The 26,007-nt window shown below is 34.4% G+C and overlaps 2 protein-coding genes and 1 long non-coding RNA gene across 3 annotated transcripts in view; 2 read left to right on the forward strand and 1 right to left on the reverse strand.

The window, feature by feature from the left end:
- The window catches only part of LOC117114997, a 5,131-nt gene extending 1,730 nt beyond the window's left edge, over positions 1 to 3,401 (forward strand). Inside the window, exons 2-3 of the long non-coding RNA XR_004446478.1 lie at positions 1,971 to 2,087; positions 2,705 to 3,401. This is a non-coding gene — a long non-coding RNA (uncharacterized LOC117114997). The remainder of the gene's footprint in view (positions 1 to 1,970; positions 2,088 to 2,704) is intronic.
- Positions 3,402 to 5,317: 1,916 nt separating this feature from the next.
- On the forward strand, positions 5,318 to 8,463 carry LOC117120530 (ly6/PLAUR domain-containing protein 1-like). Its single transcript, XM_033265582.1, has 3 exons — positions 5,318 to 5,474; positions 7,424 to 7,540; positions 8,131 to 8,463. Exons 1-3 carry the CDS (start codon positions 5,423 to 5,425, stop codon positions 8,334 to 8,336), a joined length of 375 nt encoding a protein of 124 aa, XP_033121473.1. The 5' UTR covers positions 5,318 to 5,422; the 3' UTR covers positions 8,337 to 8,463.
- Positions 8,464 to 9,530: 1,067 nt separating this feature from the next.
- Positions 9,531 to 23,122, reverse strand: LOC117120422 (palmitoyltransferase ZDHHC17-like). Its single transcript, XM_033265485.1, has 14 exons — positions 22,901 to 23,122; positions 18,972 to 19,249; positions 17,552 to 17,774; positions 16,923 to 16,987; positions 16,323 to 16,485; positions 15,856 to 15,984; positions 14,689 to 14,828; positions 14,220 to 14,320; positions 13,422 to 13,546; positions 12,927 to 13,083; positions 12,466 to 12,549; positions 11,989 to 12,146; positions 11,548 to 11,642; positions 9,531 to 10,902 (listed from the first exon to the last, which is right to left on the reverse strand). Exons 1-14 carry the CDS (start codon positions 23,078 to 23,080, stop codon positions 10,752 to 10,754), a joined length of 2,049 nt encoding a protein of 682 aa, XP_033121376.1. The 5' UTR covers positions 23,081 to 23,122; the 3' UTR covers positions 9,531 to 10,751.
- Positions 23,123 to 26,007: the final 2,885 nt, after the last annotated feature.

Below are 26,007 nucleotides of genomic sequence, written 5' to 3' on the forward strand. Positions count from 1 at the left end.
GTAATTTGCCCAACTTGTCGTGAAAATGTACTGAATACTCAGTGCGTGTTGTTCTCCAGTTCTAAAGCTTACTAGCCTGGCATCACCTCTAGACCACCGAGCTTGCACCTGATGGCCAGGGTCGAATTCGAGCCCAAATAAGCAGCGAGTACTATTTTTGCAAGTGTTTTCAGTACATTTTCACGACGGGTTGGAGAATGTTCTATTGATGTTTATAATATATTATTCATGAAATGCCTAATAGGCCCTAAACGATAACATAATATAACTTGACCAAAGTTTGTTCTCAATATTCTTGAATTTTTTAAACAAAATATTCGTTAGATATTTCTGAAATGCCGTATCTGTTTAAAAAAATCTCAGGATGTATGAGCATTTTAAGAGTTTTACCTGAGTAGACCCCAAAGGCTCTGTATCTAGGTCCGATCAGGTGCATTCTTACTACTTTTACCTAGGGCCCAGCAGTTATCTATGCCATAGTTACCAACCGTCACGCATCGTGCGGGACAGTCCCGTGTTTCAAAGTGATTTTGGATGAAACACGCATTTTGCAGAAGCACGCGAGATCATAAATTTGTCACGCATTTATCACTTGCGTAATAACGAATTAGGCCTATCACATGCAAGGGTAAAACGTATTTAAAATTAGAAGAAATTGGTTTTATTAAAAATATAAAAACGGTCATACAGTAGCTTGAGTCATTAGAGAGCTTTCATTATCTCGTTCGAGAATCAATTCACAGAGAAAATTTCTCCTTTCCGACCAAAACAACCCAGCCAACAACGCACTTGTAGAATCAGTAGTACAACCAACCACCGTTGATTATGTGACTGGAACCCGAACTTCCGCAGGGGTTACGTAATAAGCAATACCGTATATACTCGCGTATGTCCTATGAGGTACTGACTCGTGTATAAGACGATCCCAGGGATTTAGAAGATCTTTGGTTGATATTTGTATGTCTGGCCAGGTCTGGCGTATAAGACGACTCCCTGTTTCATGGTCGGAATTCCTAATTTGTTGTGGTCCTGATACTGCATCTAGCTGGATAATGGAGCCAAATGCAATGGTTATCTTCTAAATAATATCATTTTATGAGTTTTGAAATCTTCACCATCAAAATCGTATTTTCCCGTATTTAAAATTGCTTTCATTCATACAACAATTACTGTAGTTCCTTCATTACAGTATTAAGTATTACGGACGATCCTCACATAAGAGGAACATAAATATAAAAATATAAAATATGAATGTCGTGCGTATAAGACGACCCCTTTTTTCGATCGTAATTTGCTATTTTAAGCTAGCCACGTCCTATTATACGCGAGTATATACGGTATTTGTTTTAAAATCCTAGGTCACCTGAGCGTTAATCATACAGTGGCGGATTCAAGGGGGAAATTTTCCATGGGGAGGACCCCACCTCTTTCATTTTGGGTATTTTTGGAAACGTTTTGAACCCCCCTCTTTCAAATCTCTGGATCCACCCCTTAGCGTTATTACATTTGCTGGCGTTTTCACATTTGTGGGTGCAATAGGCCACCCTTTTGAAATTTATGGTATAAATTACTATTACTATTACTGAACGTTGCATTAGGTCTTACCGTTTTTTAATCAATGTTATAGGCCTAATTATTGTAATTATTTACTGTATGGTTGGAGTGTATTATTTAATTATTTGCTGTATGCTTCTGTATTGTCTACTGGGGATGCTTTATCTACATGTTTCAACAACTACATTTGTAAATCATTTATAAAATGTTTTATGTACATCTTTATATTTGTTCAATAAAAGATACCGAAATATATTTTTTCTTAGATGTAAAGCGGATCTGTTACTAACCCGTTCTTTTCTGAGATCTAACCGACCATCTAACTGCCCGTTAACACCTCATTCGGGATCTAAACTGAAAACCTTACCATGCTGTAACCTATACGGGCAATTAAAATGGTTTGTTTTTCTCAACAGGGGCACTTGAATGCTACAAATGCGAAGACTGTGAACAAAATACGTACAACACTGAATCATGTATTATACACCAGTTAGCCAACGAAATGTGTGGAAAATTCATTTCCTCGTCCGGAGGTAAATAGACTGCTTCTCCCAGTGATTGGCGACAGGATTTTCCCCGATAAGGGTAGGCAGATGTCTCCGACGGAAGGTTTGGGGACGATGTACCCGGCGAAAACGTTAGTGGGTGGGGCCAGCGGCTGTTGTAAATATCCTCTTGAAAGGGGATGAATGAAAATTTTGGAAACTCAGATGATGTATGGATTTGACAGGCTTTAATTCGATAGTCTCATAATCTATAAACATGATCCTCTCCGACGGAAGGGGCTCCGAGATTGTTATACCAACTATATGGACATGGACTGCATTGAAAATGACATAACTTACTATATATTACACCCCATACTATATTATTGATTGTAAAAGTGAAACACGTTTTATTTTCCTTGGAAATCAAATATAACAATGTAAAATTTACTGAAAAATGACCCAATATGCACACTTAGCATTTTTAAGTTGGCTTCTTTCGTGTTTTTTGGGGGTTTTTTTTGGTTTTTTTTTTTTTCTTTCTTTCTTTCTTTCTTTTTTATAGAGTGGTTGCGTTCGTTATTTTTCTGTATTTAAAATATTAATATAAAAAAACATAAAATATTATAATAGCAGTACTGCATTTGATTACATTGTTTTTGCAGGTGTTAGTCGAAGATGTATTGACGAATTGGAATGTACAACAGCGAACGAGTGTACTTTTGGTAACAAGAAAAACTGCTTCATGTGCTGTTCAACTGATCTGTGTAATGCCGCCACTCCAAGTGTCATTACCACCTCAGCCACCAGTTTCGTCGTTATCATTGCTACTACAATGATGATGTTGCTCATTATGTAGTGCCTAACATGTAACTACGAGTCAACATAAACTTGCAGGCATAGAATTTAAGTTTGCATAATTTTAAGGTTTTAACTAGATTTGTATAATAATTACTTCTGGACAGGTCAAAAGTTACACCTGGTTATACTAATTATAGGTCAACATAGCTCAGTTATACTACTATTAATTGTTGAGTTTTCCACCAATCAGCAGCAAGTTCTAACTTTCCAATCACATAAGTATTTCCCTGTTTAGAATCACTTGTATTATTTTCCAGAAAATAATTGAAACAACTCAATCGAAACGTCAAGACATTCTCTCTCAAAAGAAAAAAAATGTTTATATATGCTGTACGATTAAGGATTTAATTATTACTCTGCCATGCAAACCTTCAAACAATAGCTCTATTGTTATTAAAATGTTATGCATTAAAATTTTCAATGTCTCAACATCGAGAAAGGATTAGCCTACCTCTACTTTTTCAAGTTTCTCCAGTCGTACACTTTTCCCTGTTCGCATATCGAAGCTGTAAATTGTATTTTTAGTATCCGCACTGTTGTGTAAACCTTCAATAAACTAACCCCACCCCCCCCCCCCCCCACACGAATGACAGGCGCGATATCATCCTGCTCTGTCTGCTAGTCATCGGTAGCAGTCCGAGCAGATCGTTAAAAACGATACGTTCACAATTAAGTATAATTAATGCAGTACTGTTTTATTGTTGATTAAGCCTGTTTACAATTTTGAATTTATTGCTTTCATTACATTTGTACTAAATTGTTGTACTAGCTTCGATACTTTACTGTATTTTAAAGTTTAGTTTTGTAATTGAAAGTAAACTAAATCCTCATTCACTCATGTTGATGTAACGCCTTAACGATGAACGCCTTTGGGATACACAATCGCAAAAATCAATACCTAACCACGTATCATCGCACACGGTGTAATTTAATATTGATTTGATAAATGACGTCACATCAATGGCAATTTCTTTATTTATCGACATATTCAATGTAAAAAAATACAATACAAATTTAATAACTCCTCACTGTTACATTCTCCCTTACACTTACAACCTCTATCTAAACAACTCGCCGAAAATTACAGTGTTACAATATAGCAGTTCAAACATGACTGTAGTCTATTTATTTCATTGTAAAAGTTATTTTTTTCTTCTAGAAGAATACGCCATCTTGCCAACGTACATTAAATTTATTTTCCTTACAATTGGTATCAAACATATACTTTTTCCATTTGGTAGGAATATTTTATATAAATTAATGCATTCTTGAAGTTAGGCATACAATTTAGGCATACAATTTTTGAATCTGCATTTGTAGATATGAAATTTTAAAACCATTATAATATTATTAAAAACATAATCTCTCTGTTTATAGTATCCTAAAAGGACTAGATTTTACTGAACACTAAATTTACTTTCAAAGTTTGAAAACCGTTCCAGTAGGTCTCAATGATATCGCAGTCTCACAAATGGATAATAGACTTACCACATTTCTTACAAAACATGCAATGAGAATTGTTATCTTGACTCATTTTAGCTAAAAGAGTATGGTACATAGAATTCTTTAAACTTAGAAATTGAAACCAATGAGCTTGATTTCTTGGGTTGATTTCCAACAGTACTGGAATACGGTAAGTGTTATAAATCAGTGTTTACAACCTTTTTTTCTTGTTGAATACTTTTAGTGTTGAATCTTATACATGATTGTTTCAATCTGTTCCCTGATTCTTGCAAGTGGTGGGAAAATGGCCTATTTAAAAAAGGAGTTGTTGATGTCGTCTGATCATTTTGAGCATTCGACTGACCTTGAGTAACACATTAGCATGAAGGTTTAATTTATTTAAAATACCAAGATATTATGTTGCGAAACCCGATCAAAAGGAACCATAAAATAAATACTGTAAATATTGGCCTAATAAGGTTTTTTTTTAAAGTATTCCACACTTTGGAATATTAAGTGCAATTTTCCAATCGGTGAACCAACGAAAAAGAACCTTGAAGAAGCAAAATTTTATGGAGAGAAGAAAAAATTATGAACAATGGTCATCGGCAAACAAGAGACATATTGGAAGATGAGAATGATAAAATAATGAAAGGGGGTAAAAAAGAGATGTCGAAGATTGAACCACTGCTCCTGAAGTAGGCCTAACTGGTAGCCAGTGAAACGTGTGAAACTCTGCACTGCCTGCCCTGGGATAGGCCTAAATGGAAATCATTTAAGAAAGAAATATTACGAATATATTACTATGGTGGGAAATGGTAGAAGAGGTCAAGGGTATATTATCTATATAAGAATTTACCAAAATACTATAATAGGGCTTAATTAATATACTTAATACATTTTAAAATATTTTGCTACTGTCCCTTTAATTTAGAGGAACTAGAAACTGAAGTTCAAGCTTGCTCAGTCAACGACGGCGAATCAACTCACGGAGTGAATGTAGAACGGAAAACAATTGCGAAATACAATTACAGGGAAGGTCTTTCTGGGTACGGTGTGACGAATTCTCGTAATTTATCATGGATATCGTCAGCCTTCTCATCACTTTTGTCAGTCTGTTTAGCCTAACAGGTGAGTTTGTTTCATCCAAATGCTAAAATAACATAGAATTACAGAGAAGGAAACGTGATGAGATACCACTGGCTGTGTAATATTAATAACGACATAGCCTAAACTGGTTAGCCACCATTATGTACTGTTCTAGGCCGGGAAATTCCTTCCCAGATGGCGTGACTCATTCATGCTAGGGTGCTCATAACATTTACAATACTAACATGTGTACATTAATCAGGGAGCAGCTATGATATTGTAATATAGCTGCTCCCTGGTACAATCAACTCATTTATGTCTACGACGCCCGACTTACTACGTTAAGCAGAGAGGTACAAACAATGCATCTAATGGACTGAGGTGCGATGCCAAATGCGTGGGAAAGTATTAAAGTATCAACTCCCCAAGCAACTAATCTTTAGAATTTTATTTTCCGATAATATAGCAATGTTGTATCTCATCCATATATTTATTTTAGTTAATAATAAGTAAATTGTCTTCAATATTTCATGTTTTCTGTATTTGACTATGTGAGTATATGTTTGTTATCTTATCCTGTATGAGACCGTGAGCTATAATCGACACTATCAGCGTGGCTGTATGTGACAATGATGTTACGCCATTAGCTAGAGCAAAATTATGCGTTAATGCTACAGCTCAACACCCCTCAATAGTAGATATATACACGACTGCCGTGGACTTAACAAACGTTTTGGTACTTTAGATACACGTCAGTTGGGTATGCACTTCAGGCGTTCAAAATCAACAGTGGCTAAAAAATTGATTTAAAACGTTCGCTGACACGCCCCTTGCCGTAAAATTACCTTTATTGTACATGAGATGAGAAAATTTAAAGAATAGGCACCTTTAGATGCTTGGATATGGCACTATCAGACAGTTTTTAAAATTTATTTATCTAAAAATAATGAAATTTAGGCCTACATTAATTCTAATTTACAAATATGCTACAGTACATCTCATAAAATTATGCATAGCACTAAATGCTACATGCTATGGGATCCAAATTTTGCCACAAAGCATAATTATGCTACGAATGGGCACTATGACTGTATTCATCATCATCTTCCGGTACTGTGTAACCTCTATTAATATGCGTTAAAAACAAGCAATTATAGTCAGGTTTTGAGTACCAATAACGAGAGCCAATATTTCCTGAAAAAATTGTGAAGGAAATAATGGTTCCTGAGGCTTCTGAAACACACTTAGACTTAAGTGGAATTGCATCCATGAAGCATCATGCACTTCCCACCTTTTTGCCAACTAATTAAAGAACAAGACCAGAATAAAACTTGGTCACAAGACAGAAAAAAAAGGGATAACACAAATTGAGAAATGCGAAAAATTAAGGAAGAGTGGAGGAAAATTAGAGGTTGTCAAATAAGAATTATTTAAGATGACGCTTGAAAATCATCAAAGCAGGAGAATTTTTGAAGAGATTAATTTAAACAGTAGTATTTTAGTGGTTGTGCCAGTCAAAACATGCCTGGGCACAGAGGGCCACCCTTTTAATGCTAGGCAAACAGTAATAAATGCAATTGCAATTTTTTTCTTTATAATATTTGTCCATTACTGACTGATGCATGAGGCCCTTCCATTTCTTTTTAAATCAAAATGTTATATTGTTTATTATTTACTGTATGATTAGAGTGTAGATATTAATAATTAACTATGTTTCTGTAATGTTTGTATATATAAAATCATTGAGGATTTTTTATCTATGTGTATAGATAAGTATAAAATTCATTTATAAACTGTTTTATGTACCAAAATATATAAAAATTGTATTTATTTTTCTTGTTAGAGGCAAAATGGGTCTGGTACTAAACAATTCTTTTCTGAGATCTAACCAACCATCTAATTTCCTGTTAACACCTCATTCGGGATGGAAACTGAAAACCTTGCCATCGTATAGCCTACGGGCAATTAAAATGGTGTGTTTTTCTCAACAGGGGCACTTCAATGCTACAAATGCGATGACTGTAAAAAAAATACGGACAACACTGAAACATGTAATATTTTACACCAGTTTGCCAACGCACAATGTGGAAAATTCATTGTGAATGGAGGTAAACATTTCCGTATAACCAGTAGTTGACGCCGGGATTATCCCGAAGAGTTGGTTGGGGATGATGTCCGACGAAACCATGAGTGGGCGGGGCCAGCTGCTACCTATATACCCTTGAAAACTTAGAAAATTTACAGATAATCTGTAAAAATTATCCTCCAATGAAGAGGCCAGCTCTCTCCAAGATTGTTACACCAAAACAGTATATGCAGTATAACAGTAAATTAATTGTAAATAGCAATTATATTTTTCCAAAAACAATACTTCCGGCTTTTTTCTTTTTTTTTTAAATCTCTGGAGCTTTTATTTTCAACTTAGATTAAACAATACACTGTCGCCTAGTAGCCTACTGTATTTCAAAATATGAAATTTAAAAATATATTTCAGAAAATCTTTTTTTTAAATTTTCCTTGGAAATCAAATAAAAATTTAAAAAAATTTTAAAAAAATAAATAAAAAAAATAATGATTTTACTTTGCACTTTAAATGGTATTCTTTTATATAACAGTAGTGGTTATATTTGTTATTTTTCTTTAAAATAACATTACAATAATATAATAGCAGTATATTTGATTTATTTTGTTTTTGCAGTTGTTAGTCGAGGATGTACTAACGAGGCGACGTGTACAATAGGGGGCGTTTTTGTGAACGAGTGTTCTCCTGGTAACGAGGATAACTGCTACAAATGCTGCTCAACTGACCTGTGTAATGCTGCCACCTCGAGTGTCATCTCTGCCTCAGTTACCAGTTGCTTCGTTATCATTGCTACTACAATGACGATGTGGCTCCTTAAGTAGGGACATACATGCAAAAACTACGAGTGAACATCAACCAAGCATAGAATTCGCATAGTGTTAAGTTTTAACTAATATGTAAAAGATATTACTTCTTTGCCTGGTCAATTTTAAATTATACTAATACTACTATTGTTTGTTATACATTTATATTATTGTGTAGAGTTAGGCGAGAGACTTTTTTTATACCTTGTTTAGCGTACTCGCCGCCCGCCAATAATGATTTCCAATAAATATTTTATTTTATTTTTGGCCAATTATCACATCATCTGCCACGAAAAAATGAAAATTTAAGAAAAAATAAGTTTCGCCGCTGCCTTGAAATTTCCGAAAATATGCTATGTATTTTCCTAATTATATAATTTAAAGCTTTTAACTCTTCCATTACTACACAGTTTACATTTAATAAAATGTTATTTTTATTTTCTTCTCCATCTGGATGATTTTGTCAACACCATTTGCTTTTTGCTTGTTTCCGGCCTCCTCTGATGATTTTTTTAAAATGACATCGCGAAACAAGAATAAAAAGTCTTGCCTTGCTTGTAAATCAACTGGCGCTGATTTTAGATGCGTGGATTATTTGTATTTTTGTTCCATTTTCTCACTTTTAATACCTGCATTGTCGTGTAGACATTATTTCTACAACCCTCCCCTGAAAGAGGCGCGATATCTTCCTGCTCTGTCTGGTGGTTATCAGTCGCAGTCTGAGCAGATTATTAAAAACAATATATGCAAAATAAGTATTATTAATACAGTACTGTATTATTGTTGATTAAGCCTGTTTAACATTATTGTTTCCATTGTAATGAATTTCTTGTAGCTTTCATATTTTTACTAATACCTGTATTGTTAAGTTAAGTTTTGAACTTAAAATTAAAGTAAATCCTCATTTGGTTCATAGGTTGATGTTATTGATGAGCACTTTCTGGGTTACACATTCGCAAACTTCAATACCTAACCACGTACAGTGGCAGATTCAATGGTTTAGGGGGGGGGGGGGAAGAGGGCCCCCTAATTTTTTCAAAATTATAAATAAAATGATTTTAACAAATTTAGGGCTGAGAGTGCCATATCCAGCCATCTTGACTGACCTCAGCCCCAGCCATGGTGGGGCTGAGGTGGTGTAGACTCTCTATTTGTGAAAGTTCTTTGGGCCCCCTCTATTTTCAAATTACTGGATCTGCCACTGACACATCATCACACACCATCTAATTTAATAATTTTAATAAAAGCTGATGTCACATCAATGGCATACAGTAGTATAACCAGTACAAATAGAGAACAGAATGAGTCCGGTATTTTGATGACTATATTTCAGGATAAAATTAAATCCGTCTCGACCGAACGTATAAATGCAAGATATTGACACCACAGAGCTCATTGTAAATAATGGTATGAGCATGGAGTGCATTGTAGCGCCATGCTTTGCATCTCCAATAAAAAGCATGAAACATCAGCTCTACAGTCGAAGCCGAGTTATATCGCATATTTACATAAACCATAAATAACTGGCAATTAGCACATGTACTATAAACAATACCTACATATACATTTCTCTTAAAAAACAAGTATTCTATATTTTAAAGTAAAAAAAAATGCTTGTTATCAGACAAAAGACACATTCAGACATAATTATTAAATTAATCATTGGCAAATGTTTTTTTTAAAGATGTGGTTCTGAGTAGTCACAGTCACATGATGATTGGGGGAGGGGGGTGTTACAGTGGCGGGAGTTTATAATGACTAACTATACATTCAATAAACACTAAATGTAGCCCAGCATTTTGGAACTTTCTCTTCATAACCTTAACACTACTGTATACTCAAAAGATATACGATTATGGAGTTAAGTCCTTCAAACTGTGATGGCTACTGACTATATAATACAGTTAGCATTACACTACATGCTATTTTCTCAAACCAATCCTGCCACCAACCCCAAGACACTCCAAACACTTAACGATGACCATGTTTTTAAAAAATTAACTAACATTGAAAAGTACATTAATGATTGTGAATTCGAAGTACAAAACAAAAACAATTCTGATACTAATATATAAGAAAGACGTTTGAGTGCAGGTCTTACGACCGTTGGCCGACAAATCTAACTCCACACTCTGTGAGCATTAGACTCCGTCTGCTGAATGTCGGTGACAGCTTGAACGAATCGTCATTAAAATGATCCATTGCTTCGCATTCTCAATAGAATCGCGTAGCAGTAACTGCCTGACTTTATGCACCTGTAGATACTTGTGACTCTATATTCAAATGGTGGTATTAGACAGAAGTTATGTTGGATCCCATAACTTACTCAAACATGTTAAAACTAAAATCCTTCCTATGCTTGTATTTAAAATAAACCTGCCATGTGTGAGAATTGAACAATATTTAGCAGCAAGTACTTTGTTTGAAGGTACTTCATACAAACTGGTAACTGTCCCTTGTAAAACTACTGTTAGATTGGTTGAGGTCTGCTGTGAACTGTTGCATCCAATCAATCTTCATCGGACGACACAACCCAAAACAGCGAATGTTAAAGAAATCAACTAAATTGCGTACCATTCCACGACTGCAAGAAAACAAAACATATATAAATTAGAATGTCCTTTAAAGTTTATATGCTTATGATATGAGATTTTTGTTTGCATATTTAGTTAGTAGTAGACCTGCAGTTAGCATCAGTGATGAGGAAAAGCGGCCATAATTTTTATATTTTTGCCATAAAATACTTGTATTCGTCCACTTCAATGCCGGTCAACAGTGCAAGCTGGGCCATCTAAGCATAGACGACTAACAATGGTCCGCATACGGTAAAACTTCCGACAATGAGACTAAGAACCTAAATGGAAACCGCTGTGTGAAACTACCTTTCCTTTATTTATAGCATTATATTGTAATATATATTATAAATGTTCTATATTCAACTCTCAAGCCTTCTCCAGACAAAAACATGTGACATGTCTAAATATGGTCATAATGACATATTAAACATCATGAGCATATATAGGCACCTCATGACTATATATGGGCATACAACAGTTTTTTGTCAAAGAAAATTTGGTAATCTGGACAAAGGTTTATCCAAATGATTTCACGCTTTGTTGAATATTTTTTGCCTGCTGGCGGGGCAATCGCTGTTTTTGCCACCCCCTGGATCAGTCATAGTGTGACGACAAGTGCTGAATTCTACTGGTTGAGATACAGTCGCACTTACTTGAAAGGGCTAAAAGCTTTGCCGTCTTTATCCTTTAAGTGTTTGTATCGTCTCTGATTCATCCTCTCATTTGTAGTCAAGGCAAGGTATACAATCTGTAATGTCAAAGTTCAAAACAATTACCGACATTCAAATACAAACAATGGCATTCCTAGGAGTCTTGAAATGAGGGGGGGGGGGAGAAGAGCCGGAGATTACAATAGTGATATCTTTCATAATTATGAAGTAAGTACTAAATAAATTAATAAAATAAGTAACGGATTGCCCTTCTGGATGGCAATTAAATGAATTAAATTAATAAATTTATTTAATTAATTACTAAGTAAACTAAATAAATTTGTTTTAAATGAGTGAATGAATTATAACAATGGAAAGAAGGCATGAAGAAATTAATTATCGCAAGAAAGTAAAGTAGTTGGACTAATATTTAAATGCGTCTACCTGAAATAGCTGGCATACTAACAGCAAGCCAACCCACAAAATATGAGCAAACGTGTTTAAACTGATCCAAAATACCCACGGAGAACACGACATTAACTGACCAATGAATATCCATAGACCATCATTTTCAAAATTGGTGTGACATTCATTATTCCAAACTTTAAAAAAAAGAAGAAAACTCATGAATATTATCAAAATAATATATATAGTATAAATAGAACAAGGGAGCGTACTTTCGTTTGTAAATATGTCACTCCCCTATTTACGATGGAAGTCGTCAAACAATGGAATTCATCATCTACTTTATTTACTATGAGCTACAGTACAACCAATATAGCCTAACCATATACCAATTATAGCCTAGATCAATATGGCCTAGCTATACACCAACATAGCCTAGCCTAAGCAAAATTGAAAAATTAGAATACTGTATAGGCCAGTAAGAATGTAATGGGTATTGTTATCTTGTACACTTACACTGTATTGTTCCATACAAACACCATGATATCATTCCCTCCAAAAAAAGTAAATACAGCACAAAATAGTGGTGATTCCTCGACCCTAAAGAAAACATTATGTATGTTAACACATAACTGACAAATATTTCAAGGCAAAAATTGTAAGAAAAGGTAAAGTCTACATAAAATCTGGAATAGAAAATATTTTAATCTAATTAACATGACCCTCCATACACGATATGTTTAACACTATATTTCTTTAAATGTTCTTTACTGTCAACCTTGTTATTTAAATATCAACATTTTTATAGTTGATATTAACACTGTTAGCAATGCACCTGCTAATACTGCCATCTTTGCCACCATGGTGGTCATCATCTTATCATGTTTACCGTCATTGTTACCATCATCAATGTAATTATTATTATTTTTGTTGTTGTCAAGTGGAAGAATAAAAGAGATAGCAGAGTGGTAACTTACCAACACAGTTATCAATCCAGGGACAGTGGTGGTCAAACTTGGCAACACAATGATCACAGTGGGAGCAATGCTTTGATCTGATTGGTCGTTTAATGAGACAAGATGTACAAAAGTGTTCAATATTTAACGTACCCGCCTCTGCTAGTTCTATTATCACCTATCGAAAAAAAAAGTATTAGGTGAAATCAAAATTGTTATTGCCAATACAAAAAAATAAAAACACTGAATAGGCATTTCTTTTGAATGAAGCTGTTAAAACAATAAACAAATAGATTTTATAAAAACCTTGTAAGCATCAGCTCTATAAGATAAAATTATAATTCCAAGGGCAACCAGCCTCCCTCTTCTATATGTTTTTTACATAAAAATTATGTGTAATTTACTGAGGTGCATTTATTGAGAGGGGTCAGTCCATTATTTTTTAGAGGAAAATTTGAAGAAAATCTTTGCTTTTATCATATTCAGTTTTAACTAAAATAGACTTGTGATTCTTACTGCTTTTCTGTGCTCTTGGGAGACCTTAATTACTCCTGGATCACTTCGCCATGCCTTCCAAAAATTGTACCAGAGAAAAATTGAGTTGAAAACAAATGGAACCTGTATATGCCAATCACTAACATGTATTCAATTGTTAAGGATTAAATTTATTTTGTAATAAACAAGACTTTATATAATAATAATAATAATAATGAAGCACACAGGTCAAGGATTGCAGGGGTGCCGCAGCTACAATATCAGCGCTGGTTCGAACGGTACGCTCACCTATGGCTCTGGTGGTGGAACAAGTCTTCTCAGATAAGGACTATAAACTGAACCACATTACATTACACAGGGGTCCTAAGTTGGAAAAACCCATTTCTGGGAGATTTGTTTAACGACATTGGGGGTGCTATATATTTTATGAGGAAAACGTGTAGGTACCAAACGAAGGATCATGCCCACCTCAAGCCCACCTAGATTTGTTTTTTACTGACTTTGAGGGAGACCGTACCGATTTTCAGGAGACTTCCGGGAGTCTTGCGACCCCTGATTACATTACTTTTTAACTATCTCACTTACGTGTAATGATCACACTCTTGCTTGTAGTAATCATCCTCTTTCTTGTGAATATTATATTCTCCTATTTATGCTAATTTATTAGTACACTCGCCTAGTCTTTTTAAGCCAACAGTGGCTACAACAGCTTAGACAACTGGGCTATGTTGCTCTCTGCCAGTATTTTCATAGTTCAGTGCACATACAGAGGCTCCCAACCAGAAGGCTACCTAGGCTCACACTTATAATAAAGGATATATGGCCAAAAAAATATGAACCAACTGGAATACATATAAAGCTTTGTGGCTAGGTATATATACAACGGCAGGATCGTCATCAGTCTTGGATCAAAGAACAATCTTAAGATAAAGAACAAACAAGTCAAATTAATGTTTTTAATATCAGACAGAAAAGACTGTAGCAGAAACAAAACAGAAGAGTGAAGGCAACAAGTTTAGGAAGGCAACAAGTGTAGCAGTGATAATATGAACAAGTTTAAAAAGGCAACAAATATAGCACGGGGACATAAACATGTTTAGAATGGCGGCAACAAATGTAGCAGAGATAATATGAATCCTGTCTTCCTTTCTTATTTTGTGAATCATTGTATTTTTGACTGTTTTTATGAGATGAATAAATGAAATGAGTTTAAGGCAGCAAATGTAGCAGGCAGCAATCAACCAGTTTTTGGAGCAACCTTAGTAGCATTAACCAACTTTACACTTACCCTGAAACAAAATAGCATACTCCATAAGCTACTGCTGCAAGTATGATTTTGACAAACCAGTGTAAACTTAACTCCGGTATAAAACCAATAAGGAACATGATAACAAATGGTGTACCCATCATCACTTTCCTCCGAACATCCTATGAAAAAAATATCCAAAATTTCAACTATCAATATTATCAATAATACCGCAAGCATTAATATATTATAACAATAACTAGATTTTAACTCGTCACTTCGGACGAGTTAGGTGATCCACTTGTCCGGCAAAAGAAATCTTGCAGCGCTTAAAAGTGAAATATGGAAAAAAATATTGTAGCCAGGATTTTCAAACTGCAGGAAAATATCAAGTCTGCCGCCCTCTATTGAAAGAGCTGGGGAGAGGTTAGAAAAACATTCATTTTGACCATGATGACGTCATCAAAATGAAAAATGAAGTGACACTTCCGAAAGAGAATTGTCTCAGCTATAACATACCTTACTCACAGGTGGGTGACGATCAATCAAGAATAAGCAAGATACGTTCAAATGAGTATAAAAATAATGACGACATAAATAAAAATTCAGTTTTCTGATGGCAATATGATGACGTCACAATGTCCGATCAGCCATTATGATCTATAAAACCATATCTACAACTCATGTCCTTTCAGAAAATGTAATGAAAATTGGGGGTCTTCTTTCATCCTAAGGAGCTATAACTGATTAAAAATAGGCCCGATTTTAGCAAAATTGCACGTAGATGACTTCACACATGACTGGTCACATTGAAAACCTTATTGCGACTATTCCAGGCCAAGCCATAAGTTCATTGAAGCTGCCATGTGCGAAGCTCATGCCAATTTTGAGATATTGTGCGCACAAAAATTGGGAGAAAGAAAGAATAAAACAAGAGGTGATCTGCTTGTGAAGCAAATCACCAATAATGTTTGGAATTCATGTACATTATACGGTATGAAAGTACTTCTCATTATTACTATGGTCACTGAAAGAGTACTAATGAGCAGTGGTGTATGTAGGGGAGCGAAGGGGTTGCACGCCTTCCCCAAAAAATACTTTTCAAGTTATGCTGCCATCTACAGGGCAGCATTTTCATGTTTCAGTGCTCATATTTGCCCACTGCACTCACTATGAATTTAGTCAGGAATGTATCTTCCACCAACTCACCTTGTTTGCCTGCACTGACTGGAGGAATGAATACCTACTTGCGAAAGGTATCTCACCCCTGCTGTCCTGGATTTGGTTCACAATGTAGCCCCGCTTTTTGGCAATGGCAATTTTAAGGCAGGTTTCTCCCTACAATGATATGAAAATGTTAATACAGTTCAACTTGCCTTAATCGAATCCAAAATGGCATTGAAAAATTGTTCGACTTAGACAAAATTTGACTTACAGATTGTTGTAATGGAAAATAAAACAATGAGGCTTTGAAATTATTTGAAAATAGGCGAAGTCGACTTTGGCAAATTCAACTGTACTACATTACTTTTAACCAGCATTTGATTGTTTACCTGACAACATACAGTAAAACTTGTAAAATTATTAACAATGATTACAAAGGTAACTATAAACAATGATTAATTTAGCATCATCAGTTCATTTTAAATTTAAGCAACAAAAGAGAAGTTTCTTGCCTTGACGTTTTCAATGTAAGTGTCAGCATTGGCCCGCAGTAAGGCCCCAACTGCAGCACCATTTCCCACTGCAGCTGCCCAATGGAGGGCGGTGTGTTGAAATCGTTTATCCTGCAGATTTACACTTGCCCCCAACGTCAGCAATATACGCACAGGATCAACCCTGATGAAAGAAAGTACAACATGGTTGCTAAGGTTCTAGATTCTATGGAATTAAATGCTAAGATTTTAGTTGCTATACTGGATACTAAGAAAATAATAAATAATAACAGATGGATTTATATAGTGCAAATAAACAGGGTCTCTATGTGCTTGACAATACTGTAAGACAATGAAAAAGGTAAAATAAAAAGCAAGAAAAAAAAAATTAACACCAATTAGCACCCAAACCAAAAATATGGGACTACTGTAGTTACTAAGTCTTTTTTTTTTATGAGAGTAGGAAGGAAAATATTTGAGTCATGTAGAGAATCTTGGAATTTTAAAGAACCAAGGATTCTGACATTGGAAGATGAGTACCAGGATATGAAAGAACTCTCCTATTTCTCTGGAAAAATTAATATCACATTTTTTAATAGATGATTAGATGATGAAACTCACGCAAAAACTCTAAAGGACGCCCACATAAGAGGGGTCATCCCACTACTGTCAATCATATTAGGGTCCTGAAAGACAAAATAGCCAAAGGACAAGTTTTTAAAATATGTGTATGAATTCTCTTTTTTAAACAATATTAATATATAATATATAATATATTATACATAATAATAATAACAATAATAATGACGATAATAATAATAATAATAATAATAGTAATAATAATAGTAATAATAATAATAACTTCGAAAGACGAAAAACCAACAATCAAGACGAGGGCGCGCACCAACCAAGTCACATATATTACCCTGTAATTTAACAGAATCGGCCCTCTAGAGATCAGTCTGAAGAAGCTGTTCATGCGAAAAATAGGAAAACTGTTAAGGTAATTTCTCACCATTCAACTATTTAATTTTTGCTTTGAAAAAAAGGAAAAGAAATTCTCAATAAAAATGATGATAATAATAATAATATTATTATAATAATAATAAAAATAATAATAATATGATTTATATAGTGCCTTTCCAAGATGATCAAGGCGCTTCAGAATGACTAACACCACCTAATATCTAAGCTCTTAGACAAATAGAATAATTAATAAGGTAGCAGTGGGTATATAATAAAAACAATACCTGTCCTTTAGATACAAGGTATGCCACAATGGAAGTGTGTCCAAATTGAGAGGCAACATGGATACAACTCAGTCCTTCAGTGTCCCTTATTGACGGATCGGCTCCATGCTGCGTTAGCAGGACCACTGCGGGCAAATGACCTTGCCTAGTTGCCCAATGTAACGGAGATGCATTCAACTCACCACCAGGACGATCAATTAATGCACCCCTTGACAATAAAAGCCTAAAGAAAGAATAAATATGACTAGTAACTGATCAATAATGTTGATTTGAATGTTGATTTCAAGAATAAAGTTGCCGATGCTTTAGATGTTAATGTAGATGTTGTCTACTAAAGCCTGGTTTCCTGGCTGCCTGTGTATTATAGGGTCGTTTTTAAGATCCTTTTAATCACGTATAAAACGCTAAACGGTGAAGGTCCAGAGTATTTACGTAGTCTCTTGGTGTGGCATGTGCCATCACGAAATCTTCGTTCAGGTGATAGACGATTGCTGGTTGAGCCCAGGTCCACCCTTGACAATAAAAGCCTAAAGAAAGAATAAATATGACTAGTAACTGATCAATAATGTTGATTTGAATGTTGATTTCAAGAATAAAGTTGCTGATGCTTTAGATTTTAATGTGAATGTTGTCTACTAAAGCCTGGTTTCCATAAAATCGCTACACGCTATCGCCAACTCCTTTGTCGACGCTTACTGGTCAGTTGAATCAGAGAGCATTCACGATTGCGTCGGGTACAGCTATGCAATGCAAAATTGCAGTAAAAACCGTGTAGCGATTTTATGGAAACTAGGCTTAAGCTAGCACGCCTTTATTTAGCACTTATTGGCACATTTGCCTTCACTGTTTCTATGAAACAGATGTGTATCACAAAGACATGACAATAGCACAATCAAACAGAATGATTATGAGTACAGTACATCGACCTCACTTTCCCTGTCTGTTATTTTACTTTTTATCTTTTTATAACCCATCTCCTACAAAGTGTAGAATGTTTGTGTGCTTTTTGTACTGCACTGGAAAAATTATCTCCATGAATGGAGGGGTGGATTTATTCGATGTCAACATCAAGGATAACCCAACAAAGTCTAGCAGAAGACTTATTTATAGTGGAGTCCTTCTGGTGATAATTGGGCAGTACACCGGGAGACAATCCCCTACTATTTTCCAAAGAGTGTACTGGGTTCTTTAACATGCACATAGGTCATAATGCACATGGGACCAACAGCTTAAATGTCCCATCCGAAAGACAGTGCGCTATCATAACTTGAATTTCAGCACTCCAGCTGGAACATAAGGAACCTAGAGATCTACCACCAGATTTGCCGACTGAGCTAAGCTTCTCTCAACTGGCTGGGTATCAGTCTTACTGCACAAGTAAAGAATACAAGACTAATTACGGTATATGCACAGTTCATACCTCATCAAGTCTAGCCTATTGTTGATAGCAGCCCAATGTAAAAGGCTACACCCTTCATTATCCAGAACGTTCACATCTGTCCCTTCATTGATGAGCTTGTTGACTCTGTCGTAGGCTCCATACTGAGTTGCTTTTACGATGTCGTATTCGCTGAAGTCTGGAAGTTCTTCCTTCTTATCAGGTGCCTTAGGGGCAAGCATGGATGGATTTGAGTAAATGGTGTTCGTATGGCGGTTTGCATCCTCCTGAGTTGGATATGCCTTTAAGTTATCATCACTCTATCAAAAAAAAAAAAAAAAAGAACTATATTAAGAAAGTAGTATGAGTAATTATATATACAAATAATTGATACCATCACAGAAGGCAATAATACAAAATTTTATTTAAGTGGTAAAATATCTAGCTAGCTTGTATTCTATGATGAAAAATGATGTACAAAGAACAGCAGTCTAATATGTTAGGTAAGTTTGTAAATTGGTCCTTAATATAAGCATAGCTTTGTAAGCTACTATCTTAAACTACTTCTTTTACTATACAGTATGTGATCAAAATTAATTACTGTGCTAAATAACATAAATCATTATTAGATAGTATAATACATTTTCCAAGTATCGAAATGTACGCCATTGTGTTGGTATTCAATATTTCAACATTAATTATGTCATCATCAGGAATAAAGGCCTGTTTACACTTCAACGATAACGATAAAAAAAAGCTAAAAAGCAATTGTTCATATAGAAAACAAAAGAAATAAGAGAAGATTTTACACTAGGAAGATTCGATAACGATTTATAGTGTATGCAATAACAAAATATTTTTAAAAATAAAATCAGATGACGCCATAATCATGGACAAACGATAAAATCTACTACGATGATTTTAATGTTTACCATGATTATGACGTCATCTGATTTGATTTGTCAAAAGATGTTGTTATAGCATAACTGATAAATCATCATCGAATCGTTCTAGTGTAAAAACTTTCCTTATTTCCTTTATTTTCTATATGAACAATTGCTTTCTCACTTCCTTATTGTTATCGTTATCGTTGAAGTATAAACAGGCCTTAAATCAGCATTGTTGTTGTTAAACTCTCATTTATGAATGAACCAAATAACATCAGTATTTACCTGGACGTTTCAATCACAATCGGTGATCTTTTTCAACTGGTTGTGTTGTTACGTCAGTCTATTGAACACAACAGGGACAGACAGGGCCCCCGCCAACATCAGCGCATGACGCCATCTGACTGATAACATCATGACCAGACTGAAGTAAAAACACAGTCAGTTAAAAAATATCGCCGATTGTGACTGAAACGTCCAGGTAAATGCCGATATTATTTTGGTTCATTCATAAATGATAATTTAACAACACTACATTATAGGATTTCTTATCTTAATACATGTAATTGGTCTCAAATTGTTCAAATTAGTTCAACCCTACCTGATCCAATGAAAATTAACGCTGGTAGGGGTTAAGGGTCCATTTTAGGCCCATTGTTACTTAATTATCTAATTCCATACCAAATGTCACTCAATGTAAATGTGTAATGTATGCAGACGATACTACCATTTTATGCAATTCTTCCGATCCACTCTTCTCCAAAATGAACAATTAAATTCAAATTTAATCAAAGTTACTGAATGGTTTGATAAAAATAAACTTACAATCTTTAGAACTAATGCAATTTTTTGCCTAATTTTGTTAAATATTTCATTATTTTATAATGGCATGACTATTGACAGAGTTGATTTATTCAAATATCTTGGAGTTGTGTTTAATTCAAAATTAACATGGTCTGAACATATTGAAAAATTAACTGGTAACATCTCTAAATGCAGTGGTGTTTGTTAAATATTTTTTACCCCATAATACTCTTAAGATGTTGGCTAATGCTCTAGTTACAGTATGCCTCTTTTGAATACTGTAATTGTGTTTGGTCCAACTGTAATATTAAACTTTCAAATTCTCTTCAAAATAATTTTAAACAGATTAGGAAGAATTTTACTTTCTGCAGACATAAAAACCCCAGTTGTAAATATTTTAAGTTCATTAGGTTGGAGCAAACTCAGTGATAAATGGGATGAACAAATGTTTAAATGGTCATGCTCCATCATATTTATCGAAAAATTTTGCTTTTAATTATGGTTTGCATACGCATTGTACTCGCAGTCTCTTACCTTGCATCCATATTTATTATTTAAATATTTTATTTTCTTAAGTTGCTTTCAATGTTCCTTTTAAATCTATATTATATTATTATATATTATATATATTATGTATATATATATATATATATATTATATATTATTATTATTATTATATTATTATTATATTATATTATTGTCTTTATATCTGCTTTTAAATTCATTGTAGTTAAAGAACTGAACCAATTTAGAAATCAGTACTATGTATTGAAAATGTATATTCAGTGTAAAGAAAGAATAAATAAATAAATAAAAAGACAAGTTTTTTTTCAATAAATGAGCATTGTCATAATTCAAACTTCTTAAATAAATTCTATCTCATAAATCACAGGTCTAATATTAAAAAGAATATTATTTATTAATTTTAATTATTATTACTATATTAGTACATTGTACCACATACTGTAGGCCTAGGCCTAACAAAACAAACTATTTATATTATTATTAAGTAAATAGTAAGTAGTTAATTAGTTTATCTTTAGTGTACAATTTTCACAACACAAGTGTCTATGAGCACTTATTCCTCGATGGTACAAGTCACCCAGTGAATAGATCGGGTATATCCTATTGCCGGTATCAGGGAGTTGTTATATTAGTGGTATGTAGGCCTGGCCTGTACTAGAGCTGTCCTAGCTAGGCTGGGCTAGAGAGGGACCAAGAAAGGAATTCTGGTCACTTCGGCCCAAAACCAAATCAGCACAAACCAATTCGGCCCAAACCATCTCGGCCCCAGGCGACACTTCGGCCCCAAAACCAACTCGGACCAAAACCACCTCAGCCCAGACAAAAACTCTATAGGCCTATACGATATTGATTTATTTAAGACAGCAGGTTAAAATAGTTGGGTGGTCCCTGTGTGATGAAATGAATAGTTGACTTTTATTGTCAGCTTGTGCAAGGTGCTACGTTCATCGAAAAACATATTGGGTGTGAAATTAACAGTTTACCAACAAAATATTTACCAGAAATAACAGTAGTGCACCTGTTTAATTCCAAAGTGTTAGATTTATTGAAAAAAAAAAACAAAAAACAAAAAAAAGCTGATATAAAAAAAACCGCCCTCCCTCATCAAATTTTTTTTATAAAAAAGAGTGAAAATGTAATAATTCTTTCTATGTGCTCTTATCAGTAATCGCGATTGCTATTCATCTGGGTAAATCCCGTATCATTTGGGTAGGCCTAGTTGTCTTCTGGCCCGAGCAGGTTTTGGTCCGAGTTGGTTTGGGCCGAATTGGTTTAGACCGATTTGGTTTTGGGGCGAAGTGACCTGCTACCCCAAGAAAGGACTGGGGGAGGGGGGCATAGGCCTATACCCTAGGCCAAACATACATAGGCTAGGCCTAGTCTATAGAAACTGGGACCTGGCCTGGGTAGGTTGTTTGGCCCCTAACTTGGCGCGCCCCTAAAGTAAAGGTATTTTAACCAGCCTACTGTCTATTTTGGTGAATGGTTGCCATTAATATTAATGTCTATCCGAGAAAGGCCTATATTAGGCCTAGGCCCTACGCTACGTTCATTTAAGAACAAGGTGTGGTGCTCCTCCGAGCCTCACACACAGTGGAGATAACAGCTAGCGTACAGAGAGATAACAGCAAGCAGGCCTATGTGCCTAGGCCTAGCCTAACCTAGCCTAGGTTGCTGACTGGACTAAACCTTTTAAATGAATATAGGTATAACAACGCTAAACATAAAATTTTTATATCCAAACTTATATCCAACCTTATCGAACAAAATTATCGCATCATTGCATCCAGCGTCTCTTGTAGCGGCAGCAGCCATTTTTGTGCGGGATGGATGGATTATACCAACCAAACTATCGAAGCCCATTGTAGCCCCTTCCAGTATGTATTTCATGCCAAGTGCCATAATCATAAATGTTCTTACGTCAGCCACAACCATGGTGGGGCTGAGTGGGTATAGACCCACCAACCATGGTGGGGCTGAGAGGGTATAGACTCAACGTCTGTGAAAGTTCTTCCCTGTTCCCCGCCCCCTCTGCCGTGAATTTCAAAAATGTGGCAGTGACATTTCGAAAGTTGTTTCCGTGACACTATGGGCCTGGCCACCGTACCTTATTGTAATTATCCTATAAAGGGTCCTAACAAACCTGTATCTAAAAAGTAATACGGTACAGAAACTATATGCATAGGGTACTGAAATATATGTTATTATGGGTGTGATTAAACATTACTGTAAAGTATTATTACTATTGCGTGGTGTAAGTAGCCATGCTTTTGTTAAACATTGTACACAGAATTTGACCTGTAATTATGTTTGTTAAATATCAAGTGTTTTAAAATCAATAATAATAATAATAATAATAATAATAATAATAATAATAATAATAATAATAATAATAATAATAATAATAATAATAATAATAATAATAATAATAATAATAATAATAATAATAATATTTATTTGGCATCAAAAAGACATGTTACAGTATTGCCAGGAAAGAGAATGGGCATAAACCCGAACAAGAAAAACATGCACTCTTATCCAACATCTTAACTACAAATTAACAGCTCAAATTAAAAACATCAAATTAACAACAACAATAATTCAACAACAACAACAACAACAACAACAACAACAACAACAAAATTACCTTTAACCAATCAACTGCAAAAACAGTAAAAACAACAGAAATAAACAAAGAAAATGCAAAGGAGGGAAAAACAAAAAGCAACAAAAAAGAGGATATTATTGATCCATAAACAATCAACTAATACATTGAAAGGAAGTGTTTTGTAAGGGCTGATCTGAAACTTCCAATTGATGTTGATTGTTGAATATCCACAGGAATTTCTTCCCATAGTCTTGGAAATGCAACAAATGCAGAATTTAGAAAGATATTACCTTTTGCATTCCAATGGATCAGTCTACCCTTACACCTTTCACTAAAATTAACATATTGATCAAAGGAAGATGGGCAAAAGCCGTTGATAATTTTATAGCCTAAATTTAATTTTTGTAATTTAAAAGTATCTTCTATAGTAAGAATGTTTAAAGATTTTAGCCTATAGTGATAGGATGTTTCCCAATTACCTTCTTTTCTAAACATAATAATTCTAGTAGCTCTTCTTTGTAGACTCTCAATTTTGTTAGTGTTATGTTTATCACCTGGTGACCACATTGCGCAGCAGTAAGTTACAATAGGCAATACAAGTGCTTTATACAGGTTAAGCATTGCTTCCCAAGACATATTTTTGCTACACCTGATAACAAAACCAAGAATTCTACTAGCTTTAGTACATACATAATTTACTTGAGTGTGACATGTAAGTTTAGAATTAATAACAACTCCAAGAAACTTAAGGTTATTTACATAATAGAACATAACCATTAGTATAGTTGGTCCAATGTGGTTTGCAAGTCATTATCATTTACAATTGATTTTTAATTTCTTTATGATTTTTTTAACTCTCATTCTATCAAGTAATTTACAATAAAAAAACTGTAAACAGTAAGTCTGATCTGAAACCTATAGATAAAACTTTAAAAAACACTCATGCACGATGATTATAAAAGGGAAAACTGGCGACACACCGTAGTAAGGCCCATTGGTTGAATAAGCCGTATCGGCCCAGAGAAGAAGAAACAGTAAGTGTCAATTAAATAATCAATCTAAGGATTTTTTAAATAAAACTGTCTGTAAATCAATAAAGATATTTTCGATATCACGTTTCCTTGAAGAACACTATCAAAAATATTATCCTTTTAATGAGCTATTCCAAATTTTAATTGGATTTTTGAGGTTTTTCCCAATTTTGTTACGGACACCAGAGCCTCGTCGGACAAATCCTGGCGCCATTACTTGATCCGTGCATGGACCTATTAAATAGATCCACGATCCGTGGGTCAGCAGGGGTCAGCAGCAATTTACAAGCAGAAAATGACAACATGTTTACCGTACTCGCTCGAATAAGTGAATATAAAATTTGAATAAACACCCCCTTAATAATCCAATTAATCCTAAAAAAAAATATTTTAAGCGCCCGGGCGAGTACGGTAGTTGGTATTTATGGAATAACGGGACAGAGGTAATTTGATTTAGTGAATCGTAAGTTTGGGTATAGCAGAAGGACAATATAGGCCTATAGGCCTCATAGTGCAAAATAATAAAAAGAGTGAGATTTGAACCCCATACTTTCGATCATGATATTATTGTCATTATTATTATTATTGTTATTTGTTTGTATTTTAATGATGAATATACTGTTGTTGGATGTGATAACTGTACATGAATATTTATCATAATTTAATAATTTTAATTTTGAATAATATGAATCTTTAATATTTTAAATTTTGATTTGATTTTTTTTTTTTTTTTTTTTTTTTTTATTTTGTTTGTGTGTGTGTGTGTGTGTGTTGCTTTTTGATTACTTGTTCCTTTCATTGCTTCCTGTGAATTGATTTTGGTTTGTATTGTTTTTGTTGGCAGGGGTTCGGTTAAGCACTTCAATTGATGACAGTTTTTAACTTTTGCTTTTCCTCGGCACCCCTGTTCAATTTTTTTCTGTTCGTTGTCGAAAGATTGAAAATAAATAAATAAATAAAGTTAAATACAGATACTGGAGGACGGAGATACATATAATATTGTCAATGTGTGAAAGTTTGACGTGAAACAGTCTAGTAGTTTTTGAGTTATTCTCCCGGAAGGACAAACACAAACGTCACAGACAGACAGACAGACCGACAGACAAACAGACAGAGACAGACGGAGCTCATTGCAATACCATCTTCCCCACTTCGTAATAATAATAATAATAATAATAATAATAATAATAATAATAATAATAATAATAATAATAATAATAATA

The sequence above is a fragment of the Anneissia japonica genome, unplaced genomic scaffold, assembly GCF_011630105.1.
Source record: "Anneissia japonica isolate Jap-2015-1 unplaced genomic scaffold, ASM1163010v1 scaffold287957_len1322810_cov207, whole genome shotgun sequence".
Taxonomy (NCBI): Eukaryota; Metazoa; Echinodermata; class Crinoidea; order Comatulida; family Comatulidae; genus Anneissia; species Anneissia japonica.